Here is a 15154-nt window from a genome sequence, read left to right as displayed (position 1 = left end):
AGGCAGTGAGTACCATGTATTTATCTACACCACCATCTTGGTTCTTCACAGAGTCTTATGCACTTATTTTAATGCAATTTAAAGCCTGTCATTTGCCTATTCTTTAATACTTTACTTCTAATGAGGCAGCCTCATTTCGGATTATAATACATTCAGCTTAGAATAAATGGCAATTGGTACAAATATAATTTACTATCACATTGGAGTTATTTTTTCATTCTTAATTTCCCTATAGCCCCTTTTATGGCCATAGTTCAGCTAGTAAAGTGGATTTGGGAAAATCTCATAATGGATCACATCAGTGTGTGACATTACCACTTACAAAAATGTTTCCCTATTATGATTTCATTTAATCATCCCAGTAAAACCAAGATGAAAATGATTGCCTTCTCCCTCCATTTCTTTAAGATGGTGAATGAATTTTATTTACCAAAACACCCCTAGAACATGATGCTAGACACTATTCTAAGTCCTTTACAATAACTTATTTAAACCACATTGCAACCTTATAAAGGAAGTGATATTATTATTTTCATTTGATAAATCAGGAGGTTGTTTAACTTGCCTGAAATTGCCTAGCTGGTACATGACAGAACTGGGATTTGAATCCAGGCTTCAGAATTGATGTTCCTAATTCATATGCAATCCTAACTCCCAAAGTTACAAATGTAAGACTTCTCAAAATTTAATTCAGCAAGCATTGCTTGAGCAGCACCTGGGTGCCAAGAGCTGTCATTGAGCCACTATCTGGAGCCCAATGTTTATGGGACCAGCATGTAGCTATGGTACAGCTGCACTGTGATTAGAGCAATGAGGGCTGTATCATAAATAACATTTTTGTCCTACTCGACTCAGGCTGCCACAACAGAATACCACAGATTGGGTGGCTTAAATAGTAAACATTTATTTCTCACAGTTCTGGAGACTGGAAGTCCTAATTCAAGGTGCTAGCTAATTGGTTTCCAGTGAGGGCCCTCTTCCTAGTTGGCAGATGGCCTTCTTGCTGTCTCCTTACATGGCAGAAAGGGAGATTTTTTTTTTCATATGTCTCTTCTTCTAAGGGCACTAGTCCCATTTATAATGTCTCCACCCTCCTGACCTAATTCTCTCCATAAGGCCCCACCTCCAAATACCATCACATTGGGAGTCAGGGCTTCTCTAGATGAACTGACAAGGTGGGGGTTGAGGGCACAAACCTTGTCTATAGCAGATGTCAAAAGAAGTCGGAGGGCAGCAGACAGAGGGACAGATTCCATCTGATGACAGCACTGCCTCTGTATTGTGCCAGGTGCTTTCAAATATACAGTTGCATTTAATCTTCATGAAAGCCTTATAAGGAAACCAAGGGTTACAGCCAATCAGTGGCTGAACCCAGGTCTCTCTGGTAGTAAAACCATGTGGCTTTCTACTATACCAGGTGTGTACCAGGAGCCCTTGCCAATTAAGGAGTTCTTACTAGGTTTTAGACACAGTATGAAACAATTTTCTTGTATTATCTCATTTAACATTCACCACAATTTTTTGAAGTCTGTGTTAATATTCTGATTTTAACAATATCAACCTGAGATCCTGATGACCTGTCCTAGGTCATAGAGCTAGTAATTGATAGAGGCAGAATTTAAACCCAGGCTTGTGTGATTTCAGAAACCTGAGCTCTCAGCACAAATCTCTGTTTTCTGAGACTATCTAGTTTGGGAATGGCCACGCTGAGATTTGTTCCACAGTCTTTCATCCAAGTCTCTATACATTGCCCTACAGTGACTGGTCACCTGGGCTCTCAGATGAGAGATTGCAGCTGGCATTGCATATGGGTTTTCTGGCCTAGCTTTTGCAGCTAGCCTGTGGCCAGTAACATGGATAGCATTTCCATTCTCCCTGCTACAGAACCTTGTGGAGCACGGCCAACAGAATACCCAGCACCAAATGATGTTCCCACCATCTAGCACTCCAAGCCTGACTTCATTGTGGGGTTGGCCAGAACCTGAAAAGGCCAGATGGAAATTGGCTGAGAGGGCAGGAGGAAACAGTTGGGCTCATTACAGCATGACCATGTGGTTGTCTCTGGAGATGCTCGATGTCAAAACTGATTGCTCATATTTTGCCATCCAGTTTATATTTTCTGTATTTTGGTCAGTGACCAAACCAGGGCGGAGAGGATTATTTCTGCTTAAACAATCTAATTAATTGCTTGCCTCTCTTGAGTCTGAGAGAAGTACAGCGGTTCTTCTCAACTCTATACTGTCTACTTTTTCCTTAAAGATTTATGAAATAAAATAGCACCTATTTCTGCCAAAGGAGTCTTACTTAGTAAAATATTTAGAGAGGGTGATGCTAAATTTACCAAGTAAAGTCATGAAACAACGAACAATTGTTGTTGTTTTTATCAGACACACTGGTGGTTTGGTCACGTCACCTCACAAGACTCTGAGCCTCCGTTTTCACATTCAGGTCAAGAACTAGTAGCCTTGAGTATTAATTTATTCGTGCATTTATTCAACAAAGATTCATTAAGTTCCTCCTCTATTCCCAGCTTTATGTTAAGCCATTGTACAGATGATAGATAATATAGGCAAAGTGCTTAGAATAGCTTCTGATACTTTCTCGTGCATTCGCAAAGGATGGCTATTTTCCTTTCTTCAGATTTTGAGCTTTTGGTGCTAAAAGCACTATATGGGGCCCTGTTTCCCAGCCCTAGCTCTCACTTCAGCAATAAGCTATCCACTTAATCCCAAGAAGCCACTGGAAAGAATCAGGGACTGAATAAGATGAGAAAGAAAAGATAAGCCACAACCGCTACTACAAAGGAGGGGGGTTTGCAGGGAAATCCAAGGGGCAATCAGTGTGGGCCTCGGTGATGGGAAAGAAAGACTATGGAGGGGTTTCTATGAACACTAAAAAGACTGTCAAGGAGAGAAATCAATCACATACTTGTAACGTAATGTTGCAAATACACATTTGGCTAACCTGAATGTCAGTGTTAAGAGCAAATTCATTCTTAATATTGAGGCCAGGCTGTTAAGATATGATATTATCTCAGTGATTATATGCTTAAATTGTGTTGTGGTCTATTTAATTCAGGACATTTAGGATATGGGAGTACAAGGGAAGGGGTTGTTATTAATTGTGATAAACTCAGCCCAGACTAAGAAGGAATTGTATTGGTCATAAAGCTATGTATTTCCCATCCAGAACATCACGGGGTTTTGTTTGTTTGTTTGTTTGTTTTTTAATCCCATTGGATAAGGGAGGTGTGGAAGGCCCTTGAATGCTGTTTCTGAAACTGAGTAGATGCGGAATCACTAAAGTTAGCTGTTAGCAGGTGTCTGTTCAGGCCCTATTTCTACCACTTTCTAATGGCGTACACTTCAAGTCTCAGCTTACCCAGCCATGGAAGAGGGTTGATAACATCTACATCACTGGGTTATGGGGAGCAGATGAGATCGTGTAAAAGTGAAGGAATTCTTCATTAATAATTATGCATTAAAACATCAGCCACCACTTATATATCATCATTTTTAATGAAACTTTCAACCCAAGTTCAAAGCAAAACTTCCTTCATGAGTGAACCAAACCATGCCACCTTTATAAGGAAGGCTTTAAAAATTATTTACTAATTCTGTTGCCTGTTTGAAGAGTAATAATACACCATATCAAATATTAGGTTTGTATACATGTCTGTTTGTGTCTGTCTGTCTGTTTGTTCATCCATCTGACAGTATTCTTTGCAACCCTTTTAAAATTTAAGGGATGGACCATTACATAATGCCTAACAGGAACACTTCTTAAGAAACCTGAAAAGAATGGACTTAGGAATCACGGGGGGGGGGGGGGGGGGGGGATTAGAATGCTGTGGCCAAACAATTTTTAGAATAGAATACTGAGCCTAATGTTATGCATGTCTGGGGCCCACATGAGTTCTATGGATTTATGCAGAATTTATGCAGAATTTGTACAGCCTGATCAAATAACCATGTGTATTCTCTGCATGCTACAGTCATTCTGGCAACATCTATTGGACTCATCTTTTCCACAATTCACCTGGTTGATGCAAAGAAGCCAGGATAAAGTCAGGGCTACAACAGTGGTGTTGGAAAAACCCAAAGAAATTAATATGAATTAGCATTTGCTCTTGGATTAGAACTGAGTAAAACTGAAGGAGCTCGGAAAAGGCGTTTTGTCAGGGAGCGTCTTTCCAGCTGGCAGCTCACCTTCTCTGAAGTCTTCCTTGCTCTCCTCCCAACTCCTGAGTGTCGGGTGCACATAGAAACTCTCCGTGGAACACATTGTTTTCATATGTGAGGTTAGGCTTGAAAAAATTTTGTTCAGCTGTTTCCACTCAAATATTCTACTCTCACATTGAAATAAATACATTCTGAAACTCCCCTCTGTAACTATAGAAACCCTAATTCTCACTGTGTTTCAGCTGGAAGCACAAAAGAGCTCACAGCTTAAAAGGCGTATGTTGTTAATTATTCATCTGTGACTAGCTTAGATTTTAGAAACCATTGTTTCTCTAATTTAGGTTTTTCCTCTTTCTTTTATTTGCTCATTTTTGAAATGAGAGCTAGCCATACTTAAAGTGTCATGTTAAAACAACGCAATGAATATTCTGTTAGTTCAACAGTTACATATGGAGGACTCATTATAACACATTGTGGGGTGATATTTGGGCTTGCTTTCAAAGACCGTAGAGCCTGGCATGTGTAATGAGAAACAAAGAGACACAGGGAAATGAGAGAGAAGCCGACACAGAGGTGCAAATAAGTGCTATTGTGGCAGAGGAAGAAACGATGTGACACACTGGAGAGGCAAAACATTAAAAAATTGGAAGGTATTTAAATGTTTGCCTTTTCTCCTTTTTCAATACCATCCTTCAAATGAGGCACAACACCTAAAATATTTATTTTACTGATATTCCTCAAGCCCTCTCTCTCTCCTCCATTTCACTATGATATCTAATCATTTCCTGCCTGGGTCATGGCAATATCTTCTAATGAGGCCTCCTGACCTGGCTAGTGTCACTCAGTGGTTGACCATCAACCTATGAACCAGGAAATCAGAGTTCAGTTCCCACTCAGGACACATACCTGGATTGTGGACTCGATCCCTTGTGTGGGGCATGCAAGAGGAAGCTGATCAATGACTCTCATCATTGATGTTTCCATGTCTCTCTCCCTCTTCCTTCCTCCCCGAAATCAATAAAAAGATATTTAAAGATAAATAAATAGATAGACAGGCGTCTTGCTTCCAGCTGTCCCTTCCCTCCTCCAGTCTTTCTTCTTCACCAGGGTCATTTATTTAAAATGCTAATCTATTCTATTACTTTCCTGTTTTATACCCTCTAATCATGAGGATTTCCCAAGGGGAAAAAAACCAAGTCCTTAGTGTGGGTGAATACCCTTTATAAGGAGGCCCCACATCCAGCCTCACTTCCCCATCCTCTGTGTACCATGTGCCGGAATCTTCCTACCACAGTTAGCATGCTTATAGCCTCACTCATGGTGTATGTTGTCTCTCTGTCTGGGAAATTCTCCCTGAACTTTTCCTACTGAGAAGCTTTTTTCATCCTTCAAATTCACCTAAATTGACACCTCTCATCCAAGAAGCCCACCTCAATGCTTTCCACATCTCTTTATCCTCCCATGAGAAATATGCTCCCACGTGGCAATCAAAGGTCTAACGGCAGCATTATCAATCTTTATGTTCTTTGCAATCATGCTATTAAAAGGTTTTCCCCGCCAAAACTGGTTTGGCTCAGTGGTTAGAGCTTCGGCCTACGGACTGAAGGGTCCTGGGTTCGATTCTGGTCAAGGGCATGGTTGCAGGCACATTCCTAGTAGGGGGTGTGCAAGAGGCAGCTGATCGATGTTTCTCTCTCATCGATGTTTCTAGCTCTCTATCCCTTTCCCTTCCTCTCTGTGAGAAACCAATAAAATATATTAAGAAAAAAAAGAAAAAGTTTCCCACTGTTCCCAGCTCCTTGCTTGATACATGGTAGGCCCTCAATAAGTGATTGATAAATAAATGGCATGGCAGGTATATGATAAAGTCTGCAGAAGAATGACAGGAGAAGGACATTGGGGGGGAAGGAAAAATTCAAGATTATCTGTAACATGTTTGGTTTGGAGGTGAAGATAGTAAATTCCCCAGTGTTCTTAAAGGGAAGGAAAGAAAAGAGAAAGGTGAGAAGGTTGAAGAGAGAAGTTTACTTAATATCTACTTTAGATGGGCTCTGATATCCTTGAAATAAATTTTGATGGATTTATTCAGGCACTTAAATAAGAAATATTGGTTTTTCTCCCTCTTTGTTCCAAATACTACTACTTTCATTACATAGAAATTTCAAGGGATGTGTTAGCAGCTTAAAGACATTATACCAAGACTTTTTTATAATGTCTTTGTATACTTTTTTACACAAAGGAACAGAAATATTTTAGAACACATTTTATTTGAGCTGTGTGATAAGAAGAGGTATCCTTCATTGAATAAGGAACTTTAATCATAAGGGACTAGCCATATGATAGAGTCTTTATTTTCAATTTTCTCTAGGGTGGAAAGAAAGGAACGTGCCCGATTGAAGACAGTGAAGTTTAATGCAAAACCTGGAGTGATTGATTCAAAAGGGGTAGGTACAAAATAATCAAAACATTAAGTTCTCTCAATTGCCATGGATTTAACTATAATTAACATTTAGTCTTTCAGTAGCCAGCAAATTATGAAGCTACCAGACAGTAGAGCACTGTTATAAATGTATTGCTAAAAGTAATGATGTGATTTCTGATGAAATGTATTTATGGTGAATATATTAAATCCGGGGGTAAAGCTGCTGGTGGTCAGCAGAAATCATGCATTGATGAAGGTGATATAATGACTACAATGAAGGAGAAATATAATTTAGGTGTTTTCATTTTTTAATTTGTTTTCTTTTAAATGAAATGTTCTAAAGAGATGGATTTCATAAAAATTGCCAGTTCATCATAAAATATGTCTAATCCGTTACACATTATAAAGCTAAGAGTAGTGGAAATATACATATGAACCATCTAAGTGAATACATGGATTGTTGTGACAGACATAGAAGAGAATTAACAAATGAAATTTAATCGCTAAAATTAAAAAATTTACTCATATGCACATGTATCTTTTTTAATAACAGCTTTAATGAGGTCTAATTTGCTACCATACAATTCACCAATTTAAGTATGTAATCCAAAGGTTTTTAGTATATTGAGTTATACAACCACCACCATAATTTTAGAACATCCTATCATCCCATTAAGAGATCCTATAGCAGTCACTTTCCATTTCCCCCAACCCCATCTCCACCCCCCACCCAGCCCTACTACTAATCTACTTTGTCTCTATCCTATTCTGGATATTTCATAGAGATGGAATTATACATTATGTGTTCTTTGGTGACTCTTCTTTACATAATGTTCTCAAAGTACATCTGTGTTGTAGCATCTGTAAATTTTTTTTCACTGACAAATTATTCCATTGTGGATAAACTTCAATAATTTATTCCATTAGTTGATGGATATTTGGGTTGTTTCCACCTTTTTGGCTATTATGGGTAATGTTGCTGTGAGTATTCATGGATGTACATTTATTTCCATTTGAGATAAACCTAGGTTCATTTGAAGAACTGGGTCATTTGGAGAACTGCAAGACTGTTGTCCAAGATGGTCATACCATTTTACATTCCTACCATCAGTGTGTGAAAGTTCCAATTTCTCCACATATTCACCAACACTTGTTATTATATGTCTTTCTGCATATAGCAACCCTGTTTGGTATCTCATTTGATTTTGATCTGCATTTCTCTAATGGCTGTTGGCATCGAGCATCTTTTCATGTGCTGATTGGCCATTTGTATTTCTTCTTTTGAGAAATATCTGTTTAGATCCTTTGCCTATTTTTAAATTAGGTTCTTCTGTTGTTATTGAGTTGTAAAGTTTCCTTAAATATTGTGAATATTAATCTCTTATCAAATATATGCTTTCCAAATATTTTCTCCCATTCTGTGAGTTGTCTTTCTACTCTCTTGATAGTGTCTTTTGATGAACAAAAGTTTTAATTTTGATGAATTTTATCTATTTTTTCTTTTGTTACTTGTATTTTGGATGTCATATCTAAGACACCATCACCTAATCCAAGGTCTTGAAGAGTTGTGTTGATATTTTCTTCTAAGTGTTTTATAATTTTAGCTCTTACATTTAGGTATTTGATCCATTTTGAGTTAGTTTTTAGATATGAGGTAGAGTTCCAATATTATTCTTTTGCAAGGTCATGTCATATGTAAGAAAGAAGTTTTTAACTTCTTTCTTTCCAATCTGGATGGCTTTTATTTCTTAGTCATGCCTGATTGCCCTGGCTAGAACTTCTGATTGCCCTGGGTAGAAATGGGTAGAATGTCTTGTTCCTGACATTAAGATGAAGGCTTTCTGTCTTTTACCATTAAGTACAATGTTAGCTGTGGGTATTACAACTTTTAAACTCTATTTTATATTGCTATAATATAAAATAAAAAAAAACTTTGCTCCCTTCTCTCTGTTCTCTTTCTGTTCATCTCATTTCCTTTATTTTTCTATCCTGACAATTCTGGTTTCTCAGTGTCAACAAGAACCACAAGTACTCTAACTGGTTTGGCTTAGTGGATAGAGCTTTGGCCTGGGGACTGAAGGGTTACAGGTTGGATCCTGGTCAAGGGCATGTACCTTTGTTGTGGACACATCCCCAGTAAGGGGTGTGCCAGAGGCAGCTGATCAATGTTTCTAACTTTCTATCTCTCTTCCTTCTTCTCTGTAAAAATCAATAAAATATATGTTTAAAAAAAAAAAGAAAAAGAAGAAAAAAAAGAACCACAGTTATGGTCAGTATATGTCACTATGGAAAACAGGAAGAAAATCTATTCTTTCTCAGGACTTTTGATCCCCAGACCTACACTGCCCTTTGTATTTTTAAGCAGAAGTGTCATTGTGCAATCCTTTTATTAACATAATTTATTTCCCCCTAAAACATTCAGATGAGAATTTATTTAAATATATGATGTTGCTCTGAAAAAAATATATATGTCATCATGCATGAAGTCCTTTTAAATAAATACTACTTATATACAAAGGATAGGATTTTTCAATGATTCTTGGTTAAAAAAAAAAGGGGGGGGATATGTTTCCTGTTGTTTCACATATGTAATTGGATTTATATCAAAGAATTTTTATTGAATATCTATCATGAGCCAAACAAGAGCTAGAACTTGTGAAAGATTCAAAGTGTAACATAGGCCCTTCTCCTTACGTATATATCAATGCATAGAATATAAATTCTAGGACTTGAATGACCACTGAAAGAGAAGCAGTGATCACGTGGGAAAGGAAACACTAGACTGAAATCAGGAGAGTTAAGTAGCTTGAGTTCTGGTTTCAGTTAATGACTAACTCACAGCTGCCCCGTGGGCCTCATTAGCAAAATAACAGCTTTGAACTACGCCACGTATGTCAGACACATTTCACTTCCTACGTAGATTGATAGATTGATAGTTTCTGCCTGGAATAGTGTGTTGAAAATAATTTTGAGGCCATATATGACCTCAGCAGGGGGGAAAAAATTTGCCATGATCGATTAGTCATGCCTAACACAATATTCGGAATTGTTCCCTTTTTGATGTATCCGGATTCAATGATTTTTAAGGTGCCACCAGCCGTAATCCTCCATGAGTCAGCAAATTAAGAAATAATGAACCAAAGTTTTCCCAATCCCCACAAGAATAATACATCAGTAAGAAGATGCTTGTCCAGAAGGAGAAAACAAAGGACAGTTGAGAGAAAGTGTACTGGCCCAGCCAGTATGGCTCAAGTAGCTGAGTATCACTCCATGCACCAAGAGGTCACCAGTTCGATACCAAGTCAGGGCACATGCCTGGGTTGCTGGCTTGATCCCTGGCGAGGGGCATGCAAGAGGCAGCCAATCGATGTTTCTATCTCTCTCTCCCTTTCCCCCTTTCCTTTCTTGCCTCTGGGGGGGAAAAAATCCATAAAAATATGTTTTTAAAGACAGGAAAAGAGAGAGAGAGAGAGAGAGAGAGAGAGAGAGAGAGAGAGAGAGAGAGAGAGAGAGAGAGAGAGAGAGAGAAAGTTAGTTCACTGGAGCACAAAGAGACAGACTGTGCAGAGAGTTGGGAAAGTTGGGTCAGGAGATCAGGAGATGCCACTCACTTTGAGCCAAAGGCAAGGAGTATAGAAATAAGTCGTTGTTATAGAGGCTTTAGCGTCTAGTACCATAAAATAAATTTAACATAAACTGAAGAGGAAAACTTTTTGGAAAGAGAAAGAGACGGTGTTTTAAATAGCCTTATTATTCACTAGCAGTTATAGAGCATTGTGAAGTGTTGCCCAAGTTCAAAGTGAAAGCTATGGTTACTATCTTGGAGTACTTAAAATCAATTAGTATGTGTGAAGCAGACTATGACAGAGCTATGAGAATTCAAATTAAGTGGCATGGGATGACCAGAGAGCACTTCATAGAAGAGCTTCGACTTTAATTGACCTATCAGTGCTTCAGTTACTTTTCCTGAAATATCCATTGATTTAAAAAAAAAAAAAACTAAAAAAAACCTAAATGCTACAAAATACCAGGCACTATGCTAGGTGCTGTATGGGACAGCAAAATAAATGAAAAGGCAAAGTCTGTTATCTCAAGGAGTTCACACACAAAAAAATGCATAGGAAAAAATAATGAATCCAATATCACTGATTTTCCCAATAAATTTAGAGAATTAACAATCTTAATTTCAATATCAGAACACAGAGCCTCAGGGAGGTTAACTAATTTACCTAAAATCACATATCTAATAGGTACAAGAGTCAGGTTTAAATGCAGGTCATTTTTTTAAAATATATTTTATGGATTTCAGAGAGGGAGAGAAATAGAAGCATCAGTGATGAGAGAGAATTATTGATCAACTGCCTCCTGAATGCCCTTCCCCCACTCCCACTGGGTTGGGAGCCCTGACTGGGAATTGAACCTTTTGACCTCCTGGTTCATAGGTCAGTGCTCAACCACTGAACCACATCAGCCAAGCTAAACCAGGTCATTTTTGATAGCAGAACATTTTTCCTTTCCATTTCTTCACACTGTACCTTATTCTGCTGGAGAACTAAAGAAGAAGAGAGTTTCTAATTATGCCTTGTGTAGGAAAGAGGGCTTCAAATAGACGGTGTTATTTGAACAAGATCTTGAACTGTAATAATTTTCCATGAATGTGAAGGTGGAAACTGTAGGCATGGACCAGTATGGACATGAAGGAGGGAACTGTAGGCATGTTGGAGTAAGGCCCAGCAGATCAGGGACACCAGATGGATGGTGTGGATAGTGTGGTGGGAATTTTAACAAATGAGCTGATAAAAACTTCTGGAAGGTCGGGAAGCTTGCATGGAAAGTCTAGCTATGAGCTTTAAAGCAAATTGAATTTTTAGAAATCTGAGGCTTTCCATTTGAAAGTATCCATTTGCTACAAATGAATTGTCTGGAATTTTTGTCCTCTCTATGTGCCTTCACAAAGTCTGTCTACACATGCAAAGACAAGTAGACAATTGTGTAAATAACCCAGATAATTCCAGTCTTCCTAGACCCTTGAGGTCAAAGTGCTCATCTGTTTGGATGGGTCTCCTTGAGAACTGTCTCAGTTCCCCCAAATCTCACTGCTAAGTTCCTAATGCGCCTCCATTCAAACCAGCCTGTGATGAAAATATAATCACCCCCTTAATTTCCTTTGTTCTTTTAAATTTTTAAATCAATTGCCCAATCAGTCGTTTTGTTACTTATTAAGATGTGTAAGAAATTGTAAAGTCTCCAGAATCGAGCTGTTCTCCATTGAAAAATCAATATTTAGTGATTTGTGCTAAATTTTCATTTTTAAAATCTTTATAATTTAAGGAAGGAAAATATATGTTGGAGAGAAATATGAGAAAACAACAATATCCTTACTAAATTTCAGCAATGTGTACTGAGTATCTGCCCCTTTTATATTGTAAATTCTGAAGGCAGGAAGGCTGTAAATAAATAACTAGTCTACTTATCCACAGGCTGGTACAAAACAAAGGTGATAGATGTTATTTGAAGTAGTTTGAGTGTTCATCAGAAAAATCCAGACAGCTTACATAGATCTGTTAATCACTACCACAAAATTCGAAAGGAAATTATTCATTCCCAATTTTAGATTTAAAGAAACTGAGGTTTACAGAGATCAAGAAATCTAAGCCCATGTCTGATTCCAAAACCCATAATCTGTTTACAACTGCATGCTCTCTTCCCTATTAAACCCATGTCACACTTGTGTTTTTAAGAAAATTGAAGAAGTGAATTGAATTGGGTTAGCATTGTCAAAAACTAACTTAGACATAAACTTAAATCCTGAAAGGAGAAAGCTGGTTTCCTCAATGGTGTATCTTTCTGACTCAGACCATTTCTGCTGTGAGCTTGGGCTACATACATTCTCTATGGTGGCCAACCAGAACAAATGAGGGGATAGGTCTTGGCACACGTGCTCGTTCAGTTATTTAATAAACCTTTACTGGATGCCAATATAAGTGTAGAGCAAGACAAGCCATGGTCACTGCAGGGATTCCAGGGGAAATAATGAGTCCCCTCAGATAGGAAGTTATTCATGCCAGACAAGAGGGACAGGAGGCTGCTCTGAAGTTCAGTGGAAGAGGAGATTCTGGCCTGGAGACTGAGGGATTTTTAATTTGGTGGGTAGGAGGGACCTTGAAGAATTAGCACAATTTTCAAGGGTTGGGTGGTGGAGTAGGAGTAGGACACAGGAAAAGTAGGAAGTAAAGCATGGTTTACATTCACTGCAAGCAACAGTGTATGGAGGAGAGTAAAAGGATTCAGGATGGGAAAGTTAGACTCTGATCAAATTTGGTGCCTTACCTTTCCCTGAAAACATGTACTTTACTAGTATAGTGTAGACAGTGAAGATCTGAAGGGTTGTGACCCACCCCGACCTACTGATTTCCTCTGGGCTTGCACCTTGAATGTAACTGAATCATTGCCCAAATGTCACTCCCAAAGGTCCAAACTTACTCATCTTTGCACCTCTAGCACTTAGCATGGTATCTACCATGTCAATTCATCTATCTTAGAAGAAAGATAATTAAATGATAAAAAGTAGGTTTCCAAGAGATCAATCTGGCAACTGTGGGAAGGACAGATTGGAGAAGAAAGAGACTTCATGGTGAAAGATGTTTGTAAAAGCTATTGTAGTATTCTGGTGTGAGATTCTGAAAATCTGAACTATAAATAGTGGCAAAAGAAAAGGAAAATGGGAAACTGTTTCTAGAGAAATCAGAGAAGACTGTTGTTCTTGGCCATTTGACCTAATGGTTTCTAATAATATTTTGTTTCATTTTCCAAAGCCTGAGATCCCTTTAAGAGGAGATGCTGACTGTGAGAGAGGGTGTGGGTAGAGATAAAGCTATGGGTAGTAAGGTCATGGAGTTGAATCAAGTTGAAGGTGGCATGAGAAATATCAGTTCTACTTCAGAGTCTTGGAAATTTCTCTATGGCCATTGACTCCTACTCTGTGATTTACAGATGAAGAAACAGAATCCTTTCTCTGGACTACACAGAGAGTGGGCAGCAGAGCCTGCCACTGTGTCATGTATCAAAAAAGTAATTGGACAGTCAGTGTTTTGTTAGCAAGAATTGTGTTTGCTTCACCAGGAATTGCTTTTGTAACAGCTCCAAAGTGACATTCGGAGTTTCAACAAAAAGTCATTACTGCCCTCAAAAGATCCCCTTATAGAGCCAGTCTTTGGATAGCCCAACCCCAGTGAAGAGCTCAAATGTCCAGTGGTGACCTAGAGATTCAGGGAAAAGGGGTGGAAGGAAAGCCATACTGCCCACTCCATGGGCCTCAGGAAGGCATTTCCCCTCAGAGCTCATAAACTCAGAAAAGGTTCCTCCTCAGTGGTGTTACTACTTCCTGCTCCAGGCCCTCCAGCAGTGTCCTGACTGGTCTTCCTGGCTGTAGTCTTTCTCTCCGATTCTTTCCCCATATTGTATGCAGTATGGTTTTAGCCATCTAAGATTTTTATTCAAATAACTAAGACAGGGCTTGTCCAGGGAATTCTAGGGGTATTGCTAGCCCAGACTGGGGAAGGTGCTAACTCATTACATTTTCTTCTCAATGTGATAATCACATTTGTCCAAACCTTGAGTTCCACGTCCACTGAGAACCATGGCGCAGCACACTGTGAATTCTCTGATAAAGAAAAACTAGTGGCTTCTCTGCAGATGGTTTTCAGGGGGGCCTATCATATAATTGAGTTTCCTGCTCTGATGCATGTAAGATGGTCCCCATCTGAATCCTGAAAGCCAGCTGAACTCAATGAATAGTTTTGAATGAATAAATATATGTCATTTCATTTCTTCTCCTGAAAGATATTTATTTGTCAAGTTACTGAAGAAACTACTAGTCTGTGGAATGGAATGGAGAATAGATCGTGTTCCTTGGGTATTTCTATGCATACTTATTCTCGATAGCCATCTCCCTCCTGGGTCCAAAAAGTGCTGCTGTTGAAACTTCTAAATTGAACTGCAAACTTATATACCAAATTTAGGATAACTTATAAATTTAGATAGTAGAATCTGTCTACTACACACACACATCCATTTTTAGATGTGATTTAGTTTATAAAGCGTGTCTACCTTCTATAGCTTAATTCCACTTTTAAGAAAATTTCTTTGTTTTGTATATATTGACTTATACATTGTATATATGTTGGGTCTACCTCATCATCAGGAGGAAAAAATTAAAAGTGGTAAACTTGAAAAAATACCTTTGATGGCCCATGTTATTTTCATTGCTTAATTAAGCTAACTGCTTCATTTAGTTAATATTGGCAGGAGTATGGAACATTGAGACAATAAATATACTTGCTTATTGTGCTCTGCTCCTCTAATGTTTTCTGTTGTTTGGGCTTTCATTAACAGGCATCTGTTGAGGCCATATATGTGCCAGGTACTGATTGAAGCAATGGAAGAACACCATGCATAAAACATGGTTCCCCCTTTAGGAATCATAAAATATTCTGTGTCAATAAACATGGTAGCAAATAAGAATCTGGAAAGTGCTGAGTGAGACCTGGAA

General features: G+C 38.4%; 1 protein-coding gene across 20 annotated transcripts in view; it reads left to right on the top strand.

Annotated features, from left to right (window-relative positions):
* The window catches only part of DLG2 (discs large MAGUK scaffold protein 2), a 1831272-nt gene that overhangs the window by 1761627 nt on the left and 54491 nt on the right, over positions 1-15154 (top strand). For all 20 annotated transcript variants that reach the window (XM_036427307.2, XM_036427310.2, XM_045577835.1 and 17 more), the window contains one exon: positions 6550-6625. In XM_036427307.2, the coding sequence (XP_036283200.1) occupies positions 6550-6625 (76 nt within the window). The remainder of the gene's footprint in view (positions 1-6549; positions 6626-15154) is intronic.

Source organism: Pipistrellus kuhlii, unplaced genomic scaffold (genome assembly GCF_014108245.1).
Source record: "Pipistrellus kuhlii isolate mPipKuh1 unplaced genomic scaffold, mPipKuh1.p scaffold_m20_p_9, whole genome shotgun sequence".
Lineage (NCBI taxonomy): Eukaryota > Metazoa > Chordata > Mammalia > Chiroptera > Vespertilionidae > Pipistrellus > Pipistrellus kuhlii.
The sequence above is the reverse complement of the archived record's forward strand: the minus strand, read 5'-3'. Positions and strand labels throughout refer to the sequence as shown.